General features: G+C 41.6%; 1 protein-coding gene across 1 annotated transcript; it reads left to right on the forward strand.

Annotated features, from left to right (window-relative positions):
- The first annotated feature begins 2878 nt into the window (after nt 1-2878).
- On the forward strand, nt 2879-22614 carry LOC115571396 (uncharacterized). Its single transcript, XM_030400800.1, has 19 exons — nt 2879-3134; nt 6659-6985; nt 7076-7369; nt 7516-7821; nt 8021-8131; nt 8911-9072; nt 10039-10269; nt 10368-10418; nt 10511-10765; nt 10840-11181; nt 11282-11554; nt 12349-12639; nt 14311-14326; nt 16178-16265; nt 17626-21159; nt 21276-21471; nt 21575-21654; nt 21734-21825; nt 22384-22614. The coding sequence occupies exons 1-19, from the start codon at nt 3077-3079 to the stop codon at nt 22442-22444; spliced, it is 6768 nt and encodes a 2255-aa protein (XP_030256660.1). The 5' UTR covers nt 2879-3076; the 3' UTR covers nt 22445-22614.
- Nucleotides 22615-22715: the final 101 nt, after the last annotated feature.

Raw genomic sequence — 22715 nt, forward strand, 5'->3', positions numbered from 1 at the left:
CCCATCCCCCAAAAATCAATCCAGTTCATCTTTATTTCTAACAAAGGCGTCTTGAGAAAGGTCTTTGTGACAGAAACATTGACGAGCTGCAGGAAAGTACCCTTTTTTTTTTTTTAGATTTTTTTTAGATTTTTTTTTTTTTTAGATTTTTTTTGTGGCATAGACACCTTTATTAGCAGCTGACAGAGAGGAAACATGGGAGAGAGAGGGGGAGGTGACATGCAGCAAAGGACCCCCGGCCGCGTCTTGTGGCACGCGTTCCAACCACTCGACCACCCGCGCGCCGGAAAGTACTCTTTTTCATTGTAATTGTCTGTCTATGGACAGATTTCTGTCAGCGTGACACAGCATCACAACATGATTTATTCACAAAACTTTACAGATGTGTAGTTCAGATCGAAATAAAGGTAGATTCACAGATGTTGATGACAAGAATCAAGCAAGCAAACAAGAAGAACATTAAATTCTCATCACCAGCACTTACAATTTAAGAATATTCCATGAAAAATAAGTATATAAAAGACCTTGGGAAAAGTTTTTTCAAACTCATTACTTTATTAAAAGTTGTGTCACAATCACATTTTTAAGATCTAAAGGGATAGATCAACATTTTTTTTTACTATTTTAGGCTCAAAGTAATGTGCCAGTGAGTTGAGGTACCACTCTTTGTGAGACAGGCCATGACCCGCTGTTAGCCAAGAGTGGCCTGGCACACTGTTTAACACTACCTTTAGCCTAAAGAAGGAAAATTCGAACACACCTTTCTTCCAAGCGTTAAATGAGCAGATTGATACCAGTCTCAAATACATTCGGTAAACATGAAGCTACGATCAAGCAGCCAGTTAGCTTAGCTAAGCAGAAAGGTAATAAGATGCTCTAAATTTAGCAAAAATAACACATTAAATGTTGTTTGTTTAATCTGTACAAAACCCAAGGTCTATAAATGTCACCTATTGGTTTTAAAGGGGATTAAGTGCTGGGCTTAAAGTCTTGCTGTCTTCATGAGGTTGTCAGGAGGGATTTCTTGTTAATCACTGTAAGCTTAAAATCTAATATTTGTCAGTTTTCTTTGTGAGAGACAAACCAAAATAGCAATTTGAGGGTCTTTTTTTTCAGCCATCCGAAACAGATGTTATGTGAAAAGGTCATAGCAAATAGTACATTTATGTTAGAGCAATGAGACCTTTTGATTGTGCCTGTTTTTCCACCTTGCTGGTCTTTCATGTCAAGTAAATCATGACAGAAGGAGGGTGTGGAAGTCTAACCAGAGAACAATAGAACCTGTTCTGTTTGGTTAACAAGTGCTTGAATCCAAAATGCTGAACATTTTAACACACCTGCTGGTAGAGATTAAATCAACATGAATTTTTTAACCTTTAAATAACAGAAGCAAAATCATTTTGATGGTACAGTGTCTCATAATAGGGTGAATGGTGTCTCCGTCTCAGCGACCCCCCGCCATCACTTCTTTCTGCACAGTGTAATTTAAATGAGAGGGTCGGATTACAGCGTTACATACATGTTTACTTCAGTTTTCAACATACAACATTGTGATGACGTAGCGAGTTGTGTTTGTAATTAGCAGCTACACTACACACAAATTGTTGCACTCAGAAACTGTGGGGGGCGCCAAATCACCGCAAAAATGCTTCTTTTTACATAATGTTGCTTTAAACGCATCTTATACTGAAAATCAGATCACTTGGTTTTTTGTTTTGTTTTCTTAAGGGCGGCATATTATCACACTCATTTAGGCCGCCAAATGCAGCAATATGCACTTTGTACTTGTACATGTGAATAAATGCCATTACACAAAAGTCCTACAGTGGATTCAACATCATCTTATGGATGCAGTGTGTGTAACACTGCAGCCTAGTTCACCTTGACAATGTGTACATTACAAAATGTGCAGAACATGCTTATCTAATCTCACAGTATTCAAATCATATTTATTCCAGCTATGCATAAAATGTAGCAGTGTTAGTATGCAGATATTGACAAATGCAAAAAAACTTAAATACATACATTTAGAGAGCCACACTCCACAATAGTTGAATTATTTCACTCCTTCCATCAGCTGGTGTGTCATCAATCAAACCCTCGCGTTCCTCCTTTTCTCCGACCCTTTCTGAAGTGCACTCAGTCTTTCAACCCGATGAAAGGAACGAGAGTGCCAGAAGAAGAAAGAAGAGAAAACAAGTGCTGAAATCAGAGAGAGCCGTGAACAAAACGTACGAAACGCGAACAAAGAAAATGGAACACCTTAATCACCCCTTTCAATCATTTTAAGACTTGCTTTTGTTTTCCGCCTAAAGCAAAGCAAAAGCAGAAAAAGGAAAACTGCCCCGAGACAACACTTAAGCTCGGTGACACAGATAGCCTGTCCGCTCCTCAAATAAGAAACCAACCCATGCTCACTGTCTGATGTGTGTTAAGACCAATTAAAGGGCAAAGTCAAACCAGGTAAACAGCTAATCAGGTTAATGAATATTCAGGGGGGGGAAGAAACGGACAACACCTTTTCCTTGAAACTTCAAGCACTTATTCCGGCTAAAGATTAACTTCAATCAGAGGGAGTGATCATAGCAGGAGCTTGCTAGAAAAAGATGGCCTGTGCAGAGAGGAGAAAAAGAACCGTTGTCCTGTTTTTACCTCCTTTTTTCTCCAAATTCAACACAACACTAACTTTTCCCCGGATAGAAAAAGATTTGTAGTCTCGCCTGAGTGTTTGCCCACATAAGCTCAGTGTGATCACCCTCTCCGTTTGTTCGCAGCAACACTGCACCAATGTAAAGTAGCCCCAAAACCTTGGCCAGAGGCCCGACTGAATTTTAAGTTTGCCCACTTGTGTGTCCTCGCACATCTCCCTCCTTCTCCTTCTCGCTCGATCAGACCTCCAGGGCTCGCTTATTTACGAGGACGTACACATATCAAGGGCCTCCTTTCACTCCTATGAGGCCCAGGGACAATATTTCTTATTTCCCATCCGGTTGGACGAACCCGCCCACCGTCACTTCACTGCCCTATATAAGATCAGCATTGGGCCTGGTGATAAGAAGTTGGTCTCAAGACAAGCATGGCCGTGCAGTGTAAAGTCCTCATCTGCGTCTCCTTCCTGACTCTCATAAAGCATGGTGAGTATTGTGACATTTACACACAGAGGCTAATGTTTGTTTCTTCCCCAAAGACCACGTTTGCACACGTTCGAGCTGACCAGCTGAAATTGGAAGTATTGATTCAGAGATATCTCTTGCCAGACTGGAATTTGAAGGCTTGTAACGGGGATGTGTTACAGTGTAAATCAGACCTATTCAACAGAAAGCAGTGAAGACATTCCCTCCGTCTGACCCTTAAAGCTTGTCATTTAGATGTGTGGAAACACTGCACCTTTGTAATCTTAGGATTGGTTTTTAGTTTGATTCTAAAAAAAATTCACTCTGTTTAAACAGCCTGGGTTAAAACATTTGAATGAAATACAAGTATTTTTGTGCTTAGCAACAGACAGCTCATGAGTTGACTTGGTCTGGTGTAAATCTTGGTTGGTGTAGATCTTACAGTGGTTAATAGGAGTATAAGTGGTGTATGTTGGTCATATTTAGACATGTCAGTGTCACAAGCACCTGGCCATTATTTTGGGTTGATTTATGGTATATTAAGACCAGTGCATTGTTGTGTTGGGCCATTGTTAGCGATGTTCAAAACAGTAATTTGGACTGTTTTATCCCAATATTGAACTTCCATGATTCCAACATTAATGTAATGAGGTGCTGTCATTTGTCAGGTATAAACTACACATTCCAATCTGGTTAGTCTACAAAGTGTCTAGATTGACATTCTAGAAAATGGGGGAGTAAAACTTTATTTTTGGGCACACATCGTAGCTATTAAATTTGATACTTATAAGCATGCATATTAGAATTATAGCTATTGGCAACGCGTCAAATACAGATGTATGGGACTGTGAAGTCCTCATCCAAAAGCATCAGAATTAGACGAGCTGGCAATGACACTTAAAAATGTACAATCTTACCAACAATATTAACATTTTTGTGTAGTGTGTTATAAGGATAGACCATGTTTACCCCCGCCAAGAAGGTTATGCCTTCGCCCATGTATGTTTATTTGTTGTTTGGTTGGTTGGTTGGTCAGGAGGATTACACAGAAACTACTGAACAGATTTCAACAAATCTTGGATGAAAATAGGCCCCGAATAACTTTGGCTACAGATCTGGGTAAAGAGATGATCCAGGATTTTTTTTCTCACTTTCTTTAACATTACAGTAGTTTTTTACATAATGTGTGGATCTTGATTTTTTTTTCCTTTTTTTTTTAAATGGCATATTTTGGTGGCTGGTTTGTATGAGTAAGTACAAAAATTGACTTCTTGGGCCTTGGTGGAGGTATGCGTTCTACTGAGTGCCATTTTAGTTATTAATTGTTATTACAGGAGAATGACTGAAGTTTCTTTAGTCCTTCTTATAACACCACTGGTACCACCACCTTATACATAAGGCCCATAATGAGCAAACCATTTTAGATTCCTAACAACTTACTTGCTTGCTATCAATAAGCAATAATTGGCAGCTTATTGATGAAAACTCTTATGTAATGGACCTGCAGTTGCAGAATACGGTTGTGCAGAATAAGGTATTGATAAGTGCTTTATAATGACTAATAAAAAGTCAATATGCAACTAATATGTATGCTTTTAAGCAACTAGTAATAGGTTAATATGTGAACTCTAATATGACGTGTGACCATTGTACAATATTACAATACATATACCCTTAAGTCTGCTTACATTCACATAAATTCTGAGACTGATAATATGATATTGTTGAGAGGTGCTCTGAATGCAGTCATCACTGTTTATAAACCAGGTGACACACTTCTCTGTCACCTACATCTTAATGTTATCACATCTGAGGGATTTGAGGATGATAATAACCACGTGACAAGCACTGAAAAGTTGTCGGACAATCAAATGCTCTGATATGAGATGAGTGTTTTAAACAGTTTGATTTGATCAAAAATATTAGGCTTATCAGTGCTGCTTCATTGGTTGATCAGTATCATATTTACTTTTGTTGTTAAAAATAGACACTTGACCCACCAAAGTAGAGCATGAGTCAGGTCGTTTTACTACTCTTGTTCTTTTCCTTCTTTTCCTTCCTGTCAAAGCGCCCTCACCGGCCTCTCTATCACACTTATCAAGAGGTGCAACATAAACACTTCACACTACAGAAAGTGAACAAGCGCTTACTGGCTCCATGCCTGAAAGTATTTATTGTACTAGTTACTAATTAAACTGATCGGCTGGTCAGACCTGACTGAAAGGCTTCATGTTTACCCTGATTCAAGGAGGAAGACTGAGATTATTGATTTAAGATTAGGGGTGAAAAGGAAGAATGTGAAGTGGAAGATTTGATGAAACTCAAACCCCTGACACAAGATTCCTTATCATTACTCATTAAGGTTTTTGACATGTGCCAATTGGAGAAAAAATAAACAGGATAAGTAGCATTATGCCCCGTCTGTAACATATATTTGTTGTTGCGGTTGTATTATAGTTTGTACCTGTATTGTTGATAAGGCTGACTGACTTGTTCACGTCTTGATTTACTTTTGTGATAAAACCTTTGTGTTGTGTTTTGTCCTATCTGTAAACTGTGTAATCAGTGCATAAAAGTCAGTTATACAGCAAATCTAAGCTTGCTTGTCTGCTCTTCAAATAAGAAACCAACCCATGCTGTCTGATGTGTGTCTAGACAGATTAAAGGGCACATTCAAACAATGCGATTTGCCAACATTAGCTGACATAAGCCGCCATGAGCTGCTGGTCACACCAGACCAAATAGACTGTGGTTTGTTAAGTGTTTCACTAAACATTGGTGGGTTGTACAGCTCATGAATTTTACTTTTGGAATTGTAAGACAGAGAAGAAAGAAGAAATAACACACTGTCATACAAAGTAAGCTAGCATTAGCCTACACTAGCTTCATTCAAATTAGCAAACTACTGGATAACTCAGTAATGTTGGTTAGTTAGCAAAAATGCACTTTGCTAACACACCAATACTTCATGGATTTAAATTCTTAATGAAAAAAGATATAACACAATGTCACACAGTGTATGCTAGAATTAGCTACACTGGCTTCAATCAAGTTTAAAAAAGAAAAAAAAGACTCAGTAATGTCAGTTATACAGCTAAATCTAAGCTTGCTAACTTTAGCTAACATTAGCCACCATTAGCTACTGGTCACACCAGACCAAACAGGCCAAGACTGTGGATTTGAATTTTGATGACATTTTTTATTTTTGAGAGGAAGACTACAAAAGAAGAATGGAGAACTAAGACTATGTCACACAGTGTAAGCTTGCATTAGCCTACATTAGCTTAATTCAAGTTTAAGCCCTTATTGAAGTTAAATACCTCCAGTTAGAGGTCAGTTAGGAATTTCTGTGTAATTAAAACTACAGTTGAAGATCAGACTCAATCAATGACCAAATATAACTGGCACATTTCACCAAAACGTGACCACAATCGTGTCAATAACCTCAGAGGCTCGTCTCTGTTGCACTAAGGAGCATCAATGAGTGCTGTGCAGAAAGGGCTTTTTAATTTTCTCTCCATCTTTACTTTTTTCTCTGCTTACAGTGTCTCCAAGTGATATACAGGCCTGCCCAAATACGAACGTAACCCTCCCCTGCAATGTGACGTTCCCTCCTTCTATGAAGGGGGACGAAATAGAGAAGTCTCTCTTCACAGTCAGCTGGAGAACTAATGGCTCTGACATCGCCTCATTCACTAAAGCAGCCGAGCAGGTAAAGGAGGGCTTCAGCTGGGACACCAAAGATTTCATCAATGGGGACTTTTCACTGACCCTCCTCAGAGCCGGTCTCGACCTGCAGGGGGTGTACGAATGCACAGTCAGCTACAACTCCACACTGCTGCGCACCAGTAACGTTACATTTAGCATCCTCGGTATGTCTTTGCTCAGTTGTTGAGATTTTATTTGAGCTTTTATTACACATGATTAAAACACTCAATTTCTTCTCCTTCTCCCCTTTTTAGCTCCCCCCACCCTCTCAATCCCTCAGCAGTGGGTGGTGCTGGAAACAGAAAGCCATCTTAAATGCCGTGCAGACGGTTTCTACCCACCTCCTGTCTCTTTCTCCTGGACCAGAGATGGGAAAGAAATTCAACCACCTTACCAAACTGAAGGTGAACAAAGTCCAGATGGGTACTACGTGGCTGTGGGAAACCTGACCCTTTACCCTTCTCGTGAGGACCAGAATGTGACCTTTGGCTGCAGAGTGTCACACAACAGAAGCATTCATGAGCTGGATTTCCACCTTAATATCACCTGTGAGTGGCGAATCAAAGGCGACAATGACTCGTCGTATTTTTCTTTCATGTAGAACTGGATTTGCTACTTATGTCAATCAAATATCTGTGTTAATCTGAGTAAGCCATACGGTAAAGCCAAAGGATTATTTACTCTTTCTCCACAGATCGCCCTTCTGTTCAACTTTCCGTCCTGCCATCCCACTCCCAAAACATTCCTCTGACTCTTTACTGTGACGTGGAGAGTTTCTACCCGGAGGAAGTGTCTGTGTCCTGGCTCCAAAATGGCACAGCCCTACCTGAACCCCCCGCCACTGAGCAAAACCCGGATGGGACCTACAGAACCAGACGCTATTACACTTTGAGCACCGAGCAGAGGGACCAAGGTGGGAAGGTGGAGTGTGCTGTGAACCAACCCGGGGTCGTGCATCCAGTCAGCAGCTCTGCATACCTGGAGACACTGGATCCCCGAGGTGAAACTGAATATATGACAGGACATATGAGACAAGACTTTCTGCATTTACATCAGTAAAGCAGACACAGTACAGTTCACAAGCAATAAAAAAAAAAAAACAGTGAGCCGTGTAGTACCTACAAATTGCTGTGCTACTCTTGTTTGCAACTGTTGTTCTCAATGTTGTTCTCATTGTTGTTCTCTCTGTCTCCTCTCAGATGAGCCTCCAGTGTTGACTAAATCAGCCAAAGCCTCCGTGGCTCTCATGTGCATTTCTCTGGTGCTGGTCTTTCTGCTCTGCTTTGGCTTTTCTTGGAGGAGGAGGGATGGTGAGTCAGAAACCTGGCCTGTGTTTGACAGGCTTGTGACCCCTTCAGTGCTTAGAGGATAAGTCAATCAAAAAACACATTGTATCTTTATCCACTCATGCCCATGCCTACTGAAAGCCAGGAGAAGTTTCATAGTCCACAAAACAGTTTGTGAGCCCCCGTCTACTTCAGTTGTTCAGGTGAATGCCGCAACGCTGTTTTGCTGCGAAGCTCCAAAAATGTTTTTCAGACTCATTTTTGGGTGCACTTATCCTTTAAATGTCTATTTGGGACCATAGAGTGAACATTGGCTGTGTTTAACTTTCCTTTTTAAGATTGTTTTGTTTGGCTCTTTGAAAGAAACTGTAAACAATATTTTAGAATAGAAACATAAGTGAATAAACATAAAATATATTTAGTGTCTTATACTCTTAATATTCTTGAGACCCTTCAGATTAAACCCATGTGGTGTCCTGACCCAGGATGAGACCCATGTATATGACAGAAGATCCACAGATATTCAATACATATAGACACGTAGATCCAAAAAGGCGTATTGTTGCACATTCAAGCTTCCTGTTTATGCTTAAACCAGTGTAACTTTGCTTTCCACAGACTAACATTACCTAAGCTTTAATCACACAGTGGTTTGCAGTAGCACTCGGTCTGGCAGTTTGCGAGGAATGCATGCTTTCAAAATAATGTCAACAGCGATCCCTGCAGTTATTGCACAACAGCCGCCTGCGCCGCCTCTTTCTCTCACTGACGCCTTTATCTCCGTTCTGTCTCCGCTCACTCAGAGAAAAAGAAGTCTCTCAATGTGTCTGGGATCATCCTGCCTCCGCGAGTGATTGTCGGTCAAAAGGGCAGGGTGACATTGAGCATCGAGGGCAGGATGGTGGACCGCGTCCAGACGACATGGTTCCTTAATGACACGCCTATCACTGACACTTCACTCACAGGTAGGCCAGCTGTGGAGTAACCAGTGCTTACTGGTGAGCAATCATTCACCCCACTGACCAGGTCTGCTAATCACAAGGTGTGCTGCCAGACATTGTACAAAATCACAGAACATCATTTTGAATTCTTGCGCCATTCACACAGTATGAAATGTTAACAGATGTGTCAGGCTGAAATGTGGAGGAGTGCGTATATAATCAGAAAATGATATTACTGTAGTTTCAGTGAAGCAGTGGTACAAACAGCAGTGTTGTTAAAAAGTACCAACACTTGATATGAAAGATATTGTGTTAAAATATTACTTTGGTAAAAGTGAAAGAAACCCATTTGAATAGTACTTCCATAAAAGTTTTTAAATATCTAGTGTACTTCAGTATCAAAAGTAATTTTATGGTAATAAATGTTCTGAAGTAACAAAAGTAAAAGCAAATAATACATAAATGTACATGTTTGTACATAGTGTATACAATGGTTCAACCAATTATCAGGTCCATATTCAGCAATTTCTGATTATCGGAATCTGTTTTCTTTTCATCTGATAAATACAATTCAAAAATCACACCTTTGGCTCTGATGCAGCATGCAGTCTGCAAAGTAATTAGTTAACCGTCGGACAGTTCTTAGGCCTCCGCGTCGTCCATTAATTCCTGATTATGGACACCTTGTCGGGCATTATCCCTTACTTATAATATACAGGGTCATATGTTAGAGGGTTGATAAATAGCAGATATAGAAAATCTAATGTGTTTGAATGTCTTAATATAACATCAGTCAATGATGGCACATGAAATATATTGTATTTGTATTCAAACGATTCCTAAAACATACCATGTCTTCTCTTTTACACTTAATTCTGCTAACAATTTACAACCTCACACACAAAGGAACCTCCAAAGCTAACTTTAACTGCCTCTATAACCCCCTAACCACCATCCATCTGCCCTACGGTCTAACTCTCACCTCCCCAGTGTCAGAGAAGGGTCACCTGCTGCCCTCCAGAGACGAGCTGGGCTACTACAAGCTGCACACCCATGGGCCACTGCACTCTACTGGCAGTGGAATCCAGCAGCTGGTGTCCTCGCTCACTTTCATCCCCCAGATTGCAATCCACAAGGGGGCGGTGTTTAAGTGCCAGGTGTCCTACGCAGGCAAAGATAAGATTGTGGTGGAGAGGGTGTCGGAGAAGTTCACAATCCTGTGTAAGCAAAGATGTCTTTCTTATTTTTTTCGCGTCTACCTTTCTGCGATTATCACAATTTATGGAATGTCATTTTTTTCGGTCAAATTTGTCCTCTAGCTGCTCCAGAAGTATCAGAAATTCAGCTGGCAGAGACACAAAATGACTCTGGTAAGGCAAACTGTTTTACCTCCTGTCGTAGATTATTACATGTTAGACATCCCTGATTGTGAGACGACATCCCTGCGATTGCTGTCTTCCAGAGGTCATCAGCATGACAGTGAAGGCAACGCAATTCCATCCGGACGTCATTACCTTCCGCTGGTTCTGCGAGGGGGGTGAGCTGAGCCCTGTGGCCTCCCAGGCCTCATCCTCCCCTCGACCCAACTCTGAAGGCTTCTTTTCCGCCTACAGCCAGTGTAAACTGCCCAGGAGTGAACTGGAAAAGGGAGGTACTAAAGTGTGGGTCAGTGTGCACCACATCGCCCTGAAGCAGCCAGTCACCCGTGAGACCAGAGGTAAGAAAAACAGATAATATTAAACGATATATATTAATGAATGTGTGCTCAAGTCTCCACCTCATCTCAAATAGGTTTCATCAAGAGGCCGAATGTGTCCGAAATCCACTCCACTTCTCCCCCGGACAAGACTTTGACCCTGGGATGTGAAATCACGGATTTCCACCCTCCGAACATATCCGTCACCTGGCTGAGGCTCAGAGAGGGAGAGCAAGACGACAGAGAGGAGGAGGTGATAGAGGGAGGAGAGCTGTGGGGCCCAATACAGACTCAGCCCAGACTCTACAGGGCCACAGCCAGTCTGAAGAGGAGGCCAACAAACCAGGAGAAAAAGGAGAGAGGAGGGATTATTTGCAGAGTGGAGCACTGCTCCCTCCTCGAGCCTATTGAGAGACACTGGAGAAATGTTGACATCGGTATGAATCACTTACAAGAATGATTATGATACGGAGGAAACATCCACCTGTTTTGACGCTTTTTTAAATTCATTACCACTTTCTGTGTGTTTCCCCTCAGTTGCTCCCTCCATTCCTCCATCCATCTCGGTGTGTTGGAGCAGTGAAGGGGTCGGTGTGTTCTCGCTCCTGTTTAAGGGAGGCCACCCTAAGGTCAAATTGCTCTGGGCAGCGGGAGGACCCACTCTCTCACCGTTGGTATCCAACGAGACAGAGGAGATAGGAGACGACGGACAGAGGGAGCTGAAAAGTGTGTGTGCCCTGGAGAGGTCCACAAACCTGCCGAGTCAGACGAGCAAACAGCCAGAGAGACGGAAGAATGGACACGCAATAAGTACTTGTCCTTAAGATATATATATATACGTACAGTATGTCTTGTTTGAAAGAATGGCAGAGACTTCAGAAGACTTTTGGCACTGAGCCCAAACATGACAGTGTATGTTTATTTCATTAGTCTTTAAATCGAATTAATGATGAAACAATAATTTAAAGGTGTATTATGTAAGAATTGGCAGCCTGTTTTTATTCATACCAACAGCTGCCCTTTGTAGCTGCTATTAGCTAGTTAGCTTAGTTAGCCAAGCACCTAGCAGTATGGACTGCTAGCACTGATCAGCAGGGGAGGATTGGTGTTTATGCTAGCGCAGGAGCCTTAGACAGTGATATACCAGGCTAGCTAGTTAGCATGCATCAGTAAATATCACCAATATAATTAAAATGTGTACATATTACACCTTTAATGCATTCAACTAGAAATTGTATGCATCTTAACCACAGAACTGCTGTTAAAATATAAGGAAACCTTCCTGTAACTCCATTTTCTTGGTCTTGTGCGGCTAATGAAAAATATTGTTCTTGTTGCATCATGGGAAATGTAGGAGCCAGCCTGTACTGTATAGAACCATATTAGGGACTAAAAGGGTTAGGGTTAGGGTCAGAATATGCTGACCTCTGCTTTATTGTTGATAATAACCATTACTTTGTTGATCATTTTATTCAGTTTTTTTTTAGGTATGCAAACCTGAATCATGATTGTGTGAGAACTGAGGTTTTAGATTGTATTCATGTATACATCACTGTGCGAGAATTGTTTCTGTTCTCAATTTTTTTACTGTTGGTACTCCACAGAAACAAAAGCTGCCGTCACAGATCCTGACGCTGAGGGAATCGAATACATCGATGAGAAAGTGGATGGAGAGAATAACAACATTGACAGGGACGAGGAAACAAAGTCGGAACTGGACGAGGACAGTGACCGTGACAGTGACAGAGAAGAGAGAGAGGGAAACTCAGGTGCACTGCACATCAACACGGTCAACTTAGACAGGAGTCCCAGGGAAAACGAGAGGGCGCGTTTTAGAGTCTGCGTGGAGATCACACACCCTGCACTTAAGCTTCCTGTTTATCGAACCTGGACAGGTAAGCATGACATCCAATCTGAAACAGATACACACTACAGAGTCTACATCGTGAAAAATCACCAAAAAGGCCAAAAAAGTCACTGAACAGGAAGTTTGTTCATGTTTTGTTTCTCTTCTTGTGTCCTCCCTTTCAGAGCCCAATGAGGAAATTTCATCTTCTGCATGAAAGCCCTGATGTGTGCAAGAGTTCCTCTTTATTTCATATATCCAGTATAATATATCTAATATATATCTCTATAGTAAATATAAAGTAGTAGCAATGTTTTTAGATATCCGACTATGTTTGATGTGATCAACATTGTTCTGTTGCTTCCAACCTTTTTAGTCTTTATTTATTACTTTGTATTCTTAATCCATTACTTTTTTACCCAATGGCATGATTTTTGGAAAATGTTCATATTTTTGTACAAAGAATTCTACAATAATAATCCAGTTCTGTGGATTTTGTCTCTAAATCTGTATTGCAAGAATAAAATCTAAATCAATTTCTTTGGACAGGCATTTCATTTGTTTTGTTAGTAAGTCAGTCAACAGGCAAAATTACCGCAGTTCTCTTCTGTTCAGTGTTCTGGTATCTGTTGTTGATCAACCACTGAAATAAGTTCTCATTTCAAAATATACTTCTGTTTTTTCCATTGCACTCTGACCACAGCAGTGTCATTTCACTGTGCTGAGCAGAGGAGGTGCTGCGTGGTTGAACTGAGTAATGAAGATGTTTAGTTTAGCACTTCCTCCTCTCAGATTATACAGACAGTATCATGGCTGTGAAATGTTAGCAAGTGGAAATATACTTATAAACCAAAGTTTACATCCATTGCATATGAAATAAGGTATGCATATTCTGTGTTCTACACAATTCTGGCAAAATCCCTACATATCACTAGTGTTGGGAAGATGTCAACTACATGTAGTTGAACTACATAGCTTAACTACAATTTGCTGTAAGTTGCTGGTAGTTAAACTACATTCATATTTTGTGCTGCATCAAGTATTTAAACTACTTTTGGGGACATTTTTTGTAGTTTAACTACTCAATTTACACACTACAATTTTGGCCAATAACATGAAATATATTTTTTATATAAAAAGAGACCTATATAATGCAAATTTTATTTTATTTTTCTTTGAAAAAAGGCATGACACATGTCATGACATGCTAAGCCAACGCTGCCTCTGATTGTCTTGCCCTAGCAGCACTCAAATGCTTCACAGAGTGGGTGGGTCTTTGTGCCAAGGAAGGCAGCACTCATATGGCACAAGCACGTCATGAACAACCCTCCTACTACCCCCAATGCAACCCTGAACGCACCAGCCCAACCATGGCCATATTTGAGCATGTACATGTTGGATATAGATGCATCTACAGACACGACCTACGTGTTCACATGTGAGCTCTGCAAGCCGAAAAAAACAACAACAATTTCGACTTCAAATAAATCAACAGATGAATCCCCACAAAATGCTTTCAAATCTCTACTCAAAATGTCCAAAGAGTTTAAGTTCAACACTGGTGTCCCAGCCAGTGCAGCATGTGAGCTGCTTTTTAGTGTTGGTAAAGATGTTTTTAGTGCCAAACGGAACCGGCTGTCTGATAAAATGTGAGACTGCTCATGTGTTGTGTCAACAAGTAATTCTGCCCTGGCATCTAGTTCTAGTGCCTTAGTGTTAGTGCCTCTCAAGTTCCTGTGATGTTGACCAAAAATGTCAGCTTTTGTTCTTTAAAAAATAAAACTTTGTTGAGAGTTGAGAGGCATATTTCTGGTGGCATGTGATTTTTTTGTGAGCTATTATATTTAGTTTCATATACACCATATGTTAAATTTATATAAGGCTGAGTTAAATGAGTATAACAGGTATAAGTTGTTGATAAAGCTACTCTCCTTAGCAGTAGTTTTACAAACTACATTTCTCCAGGGGTAGAAATGTAGCTTCCCCAACACTGCATATTACACACATTAAACTATTTATCTAAGTGTCACACACTCTATATGTTTTGTAGCTGTTTAAATTGCAGGTTACATTACCATTACCATTAAAAACATATACAGCTACTCACAATCGTGAACATACAGTCTTTTTGTACTGTATAAACTTGTACAAGATAAGGAAAATAATTACAGGCCAAATTTAAACTCAATAATTTTGATTCTATATGTGTTGTGGCATGATGGGACAAATAAACATTAAATCAGTTGTAATAGAAACAATTATAAATATGCACTGAGACAGAGTTCCTCAACTGCAAACTTCCTCAACTACATAAACTGAGTTTATGTAACTTTTGCTGAACAGTCGTAAAACAATGAACAGCTGCGGTGCAAAATAATGGTTGCTAATGCTAATATATGGCAAAATGTATACAGGCCAGGTCAGTGACCCAAGTGTCTCCTCATCCTGCTCATGCAATAAAAGAGGAAAACAATTTTCTGGTATCCCTGCCCACTTTATCCAATCAGGACAGAGAACTCCAAAAAGTGGAAGTTCTGTCTGCTCATGAATGCACCATTAGCAAGATCCTCCTATTTGCTTCTCTGCCTGCCAATTATATGGTGAAGTAGGGAGTGGATGCTAACTGCAAAACTGACCGTTAGTTGAAACAATGACAACACGACAACGACAACCCACAAAGCAACATGACTTGAGTCGACTGTGCAGTTTCAAGTGTGTTATGCTATTAGTGGCTAATGTAGCCTTGAGCCGCTAACCTCCAGATGAGCAGCAGGCTACAGCTCACTTCTTTTTCACCCATATTTTATTTATTTATTTACTTATCTATGTTCTAAACTCCTCAACCAACACTGATGCTGACTCAAATGACATCACTTGAGGCAATTATCAGATTTCCCTCAGCTCCCTCATACTACTGAAAGAAGAGTTGTTTTTTTGAGTCTCATTCTCAACTCAAATAATGACACTTCTTACAGATAGGTCCTTTAAATTATCTTTACCTTCAGAAATGTCAAACTCTTGACATCTCAAGGAGTAAAGTGTTGTGTCTTGGGGAATATAGGCTAACAATACAGTTTATGTTGCTCAGTCTGCACTTGTTCAAGGGGTCTTGAACGCAACTGACCCATAAAGACTCAGTATAAGCGGTCATAGAAACGCTTCTCAAAGAAGCACCTGCAGTGTTTTTCCACCTTGTTACTGATGAGTGTGTGATGGCTAAGTATACTTATTATAAACACCAGCGTCACACATCAACTCAGAAAGACACACACACACACACACACACACACACACACACACGCACTTGTGGCCGGACTTATCAGAAGCTCTGCTCACATCCGCAAACTGTGCAACACGTTGGCTCGATGCTCCGGCGACCCAGCTGTGTTAATCACCCTTCTTCTTCTTCTTCCTCATGGTGACACACCGGACATATGTCAGCATCAGGAACTGAACCGTGACTATCTGCGGGGGAGAAAAACTGATCGGGTTTGGATGAGGCTTTTTGTCGAGCTTGTCATTAACCTCGATTAGGAAAATTAAACCGGCGGGCCGGTTTGATCTGTCATCAGAGGAGATTCACTCAGGTGGTCAGAGGGCCAGAGAGGAGGAAGTCTGAACATGGACAACGACAGTACCACTGCCAGGGCGGAGAGGAGCTTCTGGACAGTTTGGGTGAGCCAGTCATCTTCATCATCTAAACCCAAACATTTAATGAGATACCTGCTTTAATGTGTGATGTAAGAGGCACTGAAGTGTGCATGAGAGATGTCTCTCTTCCTGTGTCCCTGCACCTCTCTCTCTCTCTCTCTCTCTCTCTCTCTCTCTCTCTCTCTCTCTCTCTCTGCCCCACCCCCCACTTGTTAAGTTATAAGTTAACACTTCTTCCCATTCCTTTTCAAACATGTACACTCTCTTGTTGTTTTGTTTATGGAAAAAAAATGTTTGAAATAAACATTTAAATCAATAATTTTCCAAGAACTTCATCAAAGTATCCTGGAAAGAGCTCTCTCATTTTATGTAAAATAGAGACAGAGCACACTAGTTTAGTTTCATTATTTGTTGCTGTTCTTTCCAGAAGTATTTCCTTGAAAGCTCATCAGACATACATTTCATTTACTGATTTTTAGCCTTATTTATAGCCTTTATCTATAGCCTTTATTTGGAATGGATTATGTGGTGTTTAAGCAATTTAACACCGTCTGTCATGTCTAGGAATCTTCTTGGCAAGTGATTAGGAATTTAGGGACACCAATACAGGGCTTAAACTTGGGTTTATCAGCAAAATGAGAAATAAAAGGCTGTTGTCATTTTGTGTACTCAATGTTTGTTTTCCCTTGACATACTAATCCTGTCATGCTTCTTGCCTTGTTTTATTTCTCATGTTTTTTCACTAAATAAAGAATGGTTCATCAGGTCTTCTGAAACATGACACCAATAACATGTTCACCATACTAACTTTATAGGATGTCAGTGTTGTCTTTACAGCTAAAGGTACTGCCCTTTAGATGCACAAGAAGTTATCATTTGTTATTTAAATTGAACCATTTTTAACTTTTTTTTAAAAACTTTTTAACATCTGTTCACCACAGAGGCGATGGCTGGGTCTGAGCTCGGGGCTCTGTGCAGGCCTGTCAAGGTCTTCAGCACCAAACTCAGAGAAACATTTGAGGACCCTGTTTTGTATAGCAGCATTGTTGATGTGAAACAGGAAAGGGCCTTTCCCAAACTGTTGCTGCAAAGCTGGAAGTAGACTATTGTGTCACCAGGCTTGTATGATTTAACAAGATTAACTTCAACTGGAACTGAGGGACGTATCCCAAAAAAAAAAAACAGCCTCAGACCAAATTCATAGGGGTGTGTATAAAAAGAGATGTCCATTTACTTTTGGCAATAAAGTTTAAGTGTAATAGGGCAGATTTTTGCTTAACGAGGATAGATGTATAAGAAATGAGAACATGCATAGAAGAGATGTTGATTAATCAATAACATAAGTCGGTGTCTCTTTTCCTTCCTCTCTCCATCTTGTTCTCAGGCCTATATAACTGGAGCCGTCAGCAGATTCTTCAGACCGGAGCCTGCTAACATCATCGTCAATGACCCGAACTCCTTCCATGAATCCAAAGTTGACAGCGAGGATGCAAACTGTGGTCAGGCGGAGGGTGACGCCAGAGGAAGGGAAGTCGATGAGGAACCGCCTCTTGCAACAGTCTCCGTGCTTAGTGTATCTCGGGCTGTTGTTGCCTGGGAACCTTGCAAAACAGAAATCAACTTGGCTTGCGATGAGGAAAGCAAGCCGTGCAAAACCCAGCTGAGCAGTGAGGGCACGAGAGAGGAACAGTCCATCCAAACAGGAAGTGATGATACTGGTGAGCTCATCGCTGAAGAGGCAAAAGAAGACGAACAAGTAGAGATCGGAGATCGGAATTTTAAAGCTGGCGGACGAGATGAGATGCAGGAGGATGATGTGTACGAAGAGCATGTGAAGTCGCTAAGACTTACAGATGATGCAGCGAATGAAGATGTGGAAGAAAGCAGAGGAAAAGCTGTAGCCGAGGAGGAGAGAGCAATGACACTGGATGATCATCAAAAAATGGATGAAACCTTGATAAAGGTCCAGGTAAAGGATGAAGAAGATGATAAAATACACCATGAAGATGAGCGAGATATGAAGGCAGAAGACTCTGAGGTAAATTTGTCTATGATCGCAGCTTTGAGTCTAGAAGAGGAGGACAACACGCACATAGTAGAGGCGAGGGTGCTGAGAGACCAGGCACGCATAGCGATGACGCGTGAGGAAGTAGAGGACGGTGATGGTGTGTTGCCGCTGGCTTCTGAAAATGAAGACAAATCCGATCAAGGAGCAGAAGAAGCTGGAGACCTTTCAGACGACGAAGGAGATCTGGAGGGAGACCCAAGATTTACTTCAGTGCATGTCGCGTCACAACTGGCCGACAACAACAGAGGCATTGTTTCCGAGGATGAGCTAATTCTTGTTGGACAACAGCATGTGAGCACGCATAGCAGTGAAAGTGAGGACGCAAAAGAGAAAGAGGACGAGAGAACACTGGATGAGACGGAGCAGGATGCTGTAATTGAGGAAGAAGATGTGAGCGAGGTTGCAAGCGACCAGGCAAAAGATGACTTCAGCTTGAAAACAGTTTCAGAAGATGGTCAAGAAGAAGATATTTCAACCGGACATGTTACATGCACGGAAGAATTCGCGCAGAATGCTGAAACGGAGCCGATCACGGCTGAAGTCACAGATGGAGAGCAAGAGGACATGGCCACAGACACAGAAGTGCAAACCAAAACGAGAGAGACACATGCTGTTGAACTAGAAAGCCAAGGCGAGGTGAGCAATGGAAATACTGATACAGACATTCCCGTAGGTGAGACATTTTTTGATAAAGATCAAGCAGAGGAGGAGAGGCACTCCAGTGAGGGCGTCAACAAAGATGGTTGCCTAGAAGTAGTGTGCACAACCACCTTGGTTACAGTAAACCCCGAAGGCGAGACTGGACAGGAAATTAGTGGAGAGTTTAAAAATATTCCTCCGGGGACATGTGAAGGCCGGCTTGTTGTGTCGCAGGAGCTGAATTCTCCCACATGTGAGGAAGCACGAGAGGGAGTTCCTGAACACAACAATGAGCCAGGGCCAGATGAAAATGCAACACAATGGTTCCTGGAAGCAGGAGATTGCGAGGAAATCCAGACCTTGCAATTACCAGAAGAGGTGGAGGGCAAAGAGCCGGAGAGCCTTGAAAACAGTGGCTGGAGCACCGGAGCTGACCATTCACTGGCGAGGGAGCGTATGGAAGAGGAACAAGAAAGCCCAGAAGAGATAAGAAACAGCTTTGATTCGGTTGTAGAGGAGCATGCTGACGCTGGATTGCATCAAGAGGCAGAAACCGTACTTATTGAACCAGTAATTCAAGATTCGGGGGTTTTATTTGACGAAGAGCAAGAAACATTATCGGCTGACTCAATGAAGACAGGGATCGAACAATCGGAGAAGGAATTCGAGTCAGACGTCGGCTCAACAGATGAGATTGATAAGACGGTAAAAGAGCCGCAGGATGGGACTGAAGAGCTTCTGGTTGATCTTGAGATGGATGAGGGATTATGTGATGTCAGAGAAACTGATGCTGTAGTGCAGAAAATGGCAGAGATTAGCTTCTTTCAGGAGTCGGTAGAAGCAGTAAACTCGGAGCAAAACAGCTACAGGACACAGAGTTTCCTAGAAGACTTCACAGAATCTGGATTCCTGAAACAGTCGATTGAGACTGAACCTCGAGCAGACTTACTTGAGCAGAGTGCTGTACAAATGCAATATGCAGGGAGAGATTTGGAGGAAACGTATTTTGGGGTTAAAGAGGAGGTTGCACAAGATGAAGTGCACAACGAGAATGAGATGGAAACTGGAGAGACTTTGATCGCAGAATCTGAGTCATTGGAGACGCAAAATCAGCTATCAGACGCAGCACTTGAGATAAGCAACGAGAAGACTGAAGCAGCGGGAGAATCACTGACAAGTGAGTCCAAACCAGAAGATTCAACTGTGATATCAGCAGAAGAAGTGTCAAGGCGTGTGACAGAATCAGAAGGGAGTTACGCTGAAGACAGCCCAATCAGCAGAGGTCAAGATGTGATTGATGAAGAAGTCCTTGACTTATGGATACAGACGGCGCTGTCAGAGGACACTGATGGCATCAAACAAGAAGAAGGGCCTGAACCTGGACAACAAATTGACTCGGATACGGAGCAATCAAATGAGGAGCAACATGAAGTCTTATCAGTACAGAGAGATAAGGTTAAAGAGCAGCTTGTGGAGCTGAATTCAGAGGAATCTGAGCTGATGAGTGACACAGAAATGTCTTCATCGACAGCAGAGTCCGGATTTTCAGATCAGTCTCTCTGTGAATCAGGCACACAGGGCAGTGAAACTCAGTTACAGGATTCAACCAGCAGTGGATCGTGTCAAGGCATTGATGACACGTTGGCTAACATGTCAGAATCGGCAGACATCTCTGAACTGTCAACACAACAACCAGAGTCGGGGTTAGGTCAGGAAACGGCTGAAAAAGGGGAATCGTTTCTGAAACGGGAGGAATCTTCCGCTGAGAGGCAAACAGAGGCCGGACATCTGAATCAGGGATCAGATGAATCACAAGGAAAAGCGGACGAAGAGAATGGATCACAGAAAGATAGTGATGCTGACATAACAGACCCAGCAAGGACAACTGACCGGAAAGACACAGAAGAAGTTGAGTCACTAACAGAAATGAGCGCTCATGTCCAAGTCGAGGAAACAAAAGTCAAAGTTGAGCCTCTCGAGATTTCTGGCTCTGCAGATGAAGTCGAACACACTGACTCGGGACGATCTAGAAGTGGCTCAGAGGGAAGCGTGTCATCAGAATCACAAAACGACACCAGCATTGAATCCGAGAAGACGTTATTGATGTTGCCCTCAGTGGACAAACTGCCCAGATTTTCAGAAGATGATTCTTTACATGAGCTAAACAGGGCTGAGATGGCACCGCAGCCGACATCAGAAGATCAGATGGAGGTATTGTTTCATGTTTAACATATTAAACAATAGAAACAACGTAATAAATCATAAATGATATCGGACAGTATCATAACTTAGAGGTGGTGTTAATACAGCTGTTTTGGTCATTGCAGGTGGACGCCTATGTGTTGGACTTTGCTGCACAAAGGTCAAGAATTGCTGTTAAAAACCCTCGTGTGAGGCCACCCAAAGACCCCCGCTCCCTGCTACACATGCCCTCAGTGGATCCCACACCTTCCTCTCGTCTGCCTGTCAAAGTACCTGCAGGTGTGCCTTTCGGAGGATTGGGCATTGGCGTGAAACTTCCTGGTAGGTCACTTGCAACACATGGAATGCAACTACCTTGAGTCTATAAGTCATGTTCTTTTTCAAAATATGTAAATAACTCTCATGCACATGTTTTGTTTTGTAGGGCTTGGTGCAGGTTTTCCCGTTTTAAAAAAGACTCCAAGGGTGGTGAGAGATGAAAATAGCCAGGAGCCACTCTCACAGGTATTAATAACAAACTTTGAATGTCACTTTTATCTTATATTGAGGTTGGTACTTTATTGAAATGTCATAACATCAACAGGGACCCGAGACAAAGCCAGAGGAGAAGAGTGACTCTCCCAAACAAGACGAGGCGCCACACAAACCAAAATGGATGCCACCAAGACACCCAGGGTAAAGTCTTTTAGTATTGGCATTAAAGGAGACATGTTATGCTCTTTTTCAGGTTCATGATTTTATTTTGGTTTTACTACAAGAATAGGTTTACTGAATTGGCCAAAAAAATTTAGTTTTGTCTTACTGTCAAGTGGTGCAACACTGTATTCCCCCTCTGTCTGAAACACTCTGTTTTAGCTCCTGTCTCACCCAGTCCGCTCTGATTGGTCACCTCACACATGCCTGACCCAGCACCGCTAGCAACAACAGAGCAGCTTTGCTAAATCAATTCTTACATGCCAAACTACCCGCAAGGCAGTAATTATGCAAATGTGTGACATGGTGAGGTCATGGATTTAAAGGCAGGACTACTGACGAGGCGTTTCTGGAGCAGTGTTTTCTGTGGGAGATAAGAACTCCTGTTGGTGCGGAGTTTGACCTTTTAAATTTTTAGATACTATATATAAAACACTCAAGGGGAGGAACAAACAAAGGGTTGTAGGTCTCTTTTTAAAATAAGAGGCGTCTTGTGAACAAACGTTTTGTAATTCTTGGTATTGTCATGTCTCTCCCCAGATTTGGAAATCCGCTCATGTCTGAGCTGAAGACGAAACTGAAGAAAACCACAAAAGATTGAGAGGAAGATAAAATGTACCGCTTTATGTGAATATCTGAATGTAATATACTGATGGCTGTATTTTTTTGTGTGTGTATATAAGAAACTGAATACAGTGATGACATGTTCTTCCTGCAGTTACTATCCTGATGTTTTGTAACTTTTGTAATAAAGCTCATCTGTAAGAGGAATCATAGTTTCTTGCACAAAAATTGAAAAAATTGTGAAGAAATATGCTGACAGAAGCAAGTTGTGGGGCCACATGATAATGGTTCAGGTTGCATGGAAATGT

This window comes from Sparus aurata, chromosome 20, assembly GCF_900880675.1.
Source record: "Sparus aurata chromosome 20, fSpaAur1.1, whole genome shotgun sequence".
NCBI classification, from domain to species: domain Eukaryota; kingdom Metazoa; phylum Chordata; class Actinopteri; order Spariformes; family Sparidae; genus Sparus; species Sparus aurata.

Excerpts from the sequence above, each read along its gene's own strand:
- LOC115571396 (XM_030400800.1), top strand. The coding sequence starts at position 3,077 with ATGGCCGTGCAGTGTAAAGTCCTCATCTGCGTCTCCTTCCTGACTCTC. Across the intron at positions 6,986-7,075 it reads CGTTACATTTAGCATCCTCG|CTCCCCCCACCCTCTCAATC; the intron begins GTATGTCTTTGC and ends TCCCCTTTTTAG. Across the intron at positions 21,160-21,275 it reads CATCAGAAGATCAGATGGAG|GTGGACGCCTATGTGTTGGA; the intron begins GTATTGTTTCAT and ends TGGTCATTGCAG.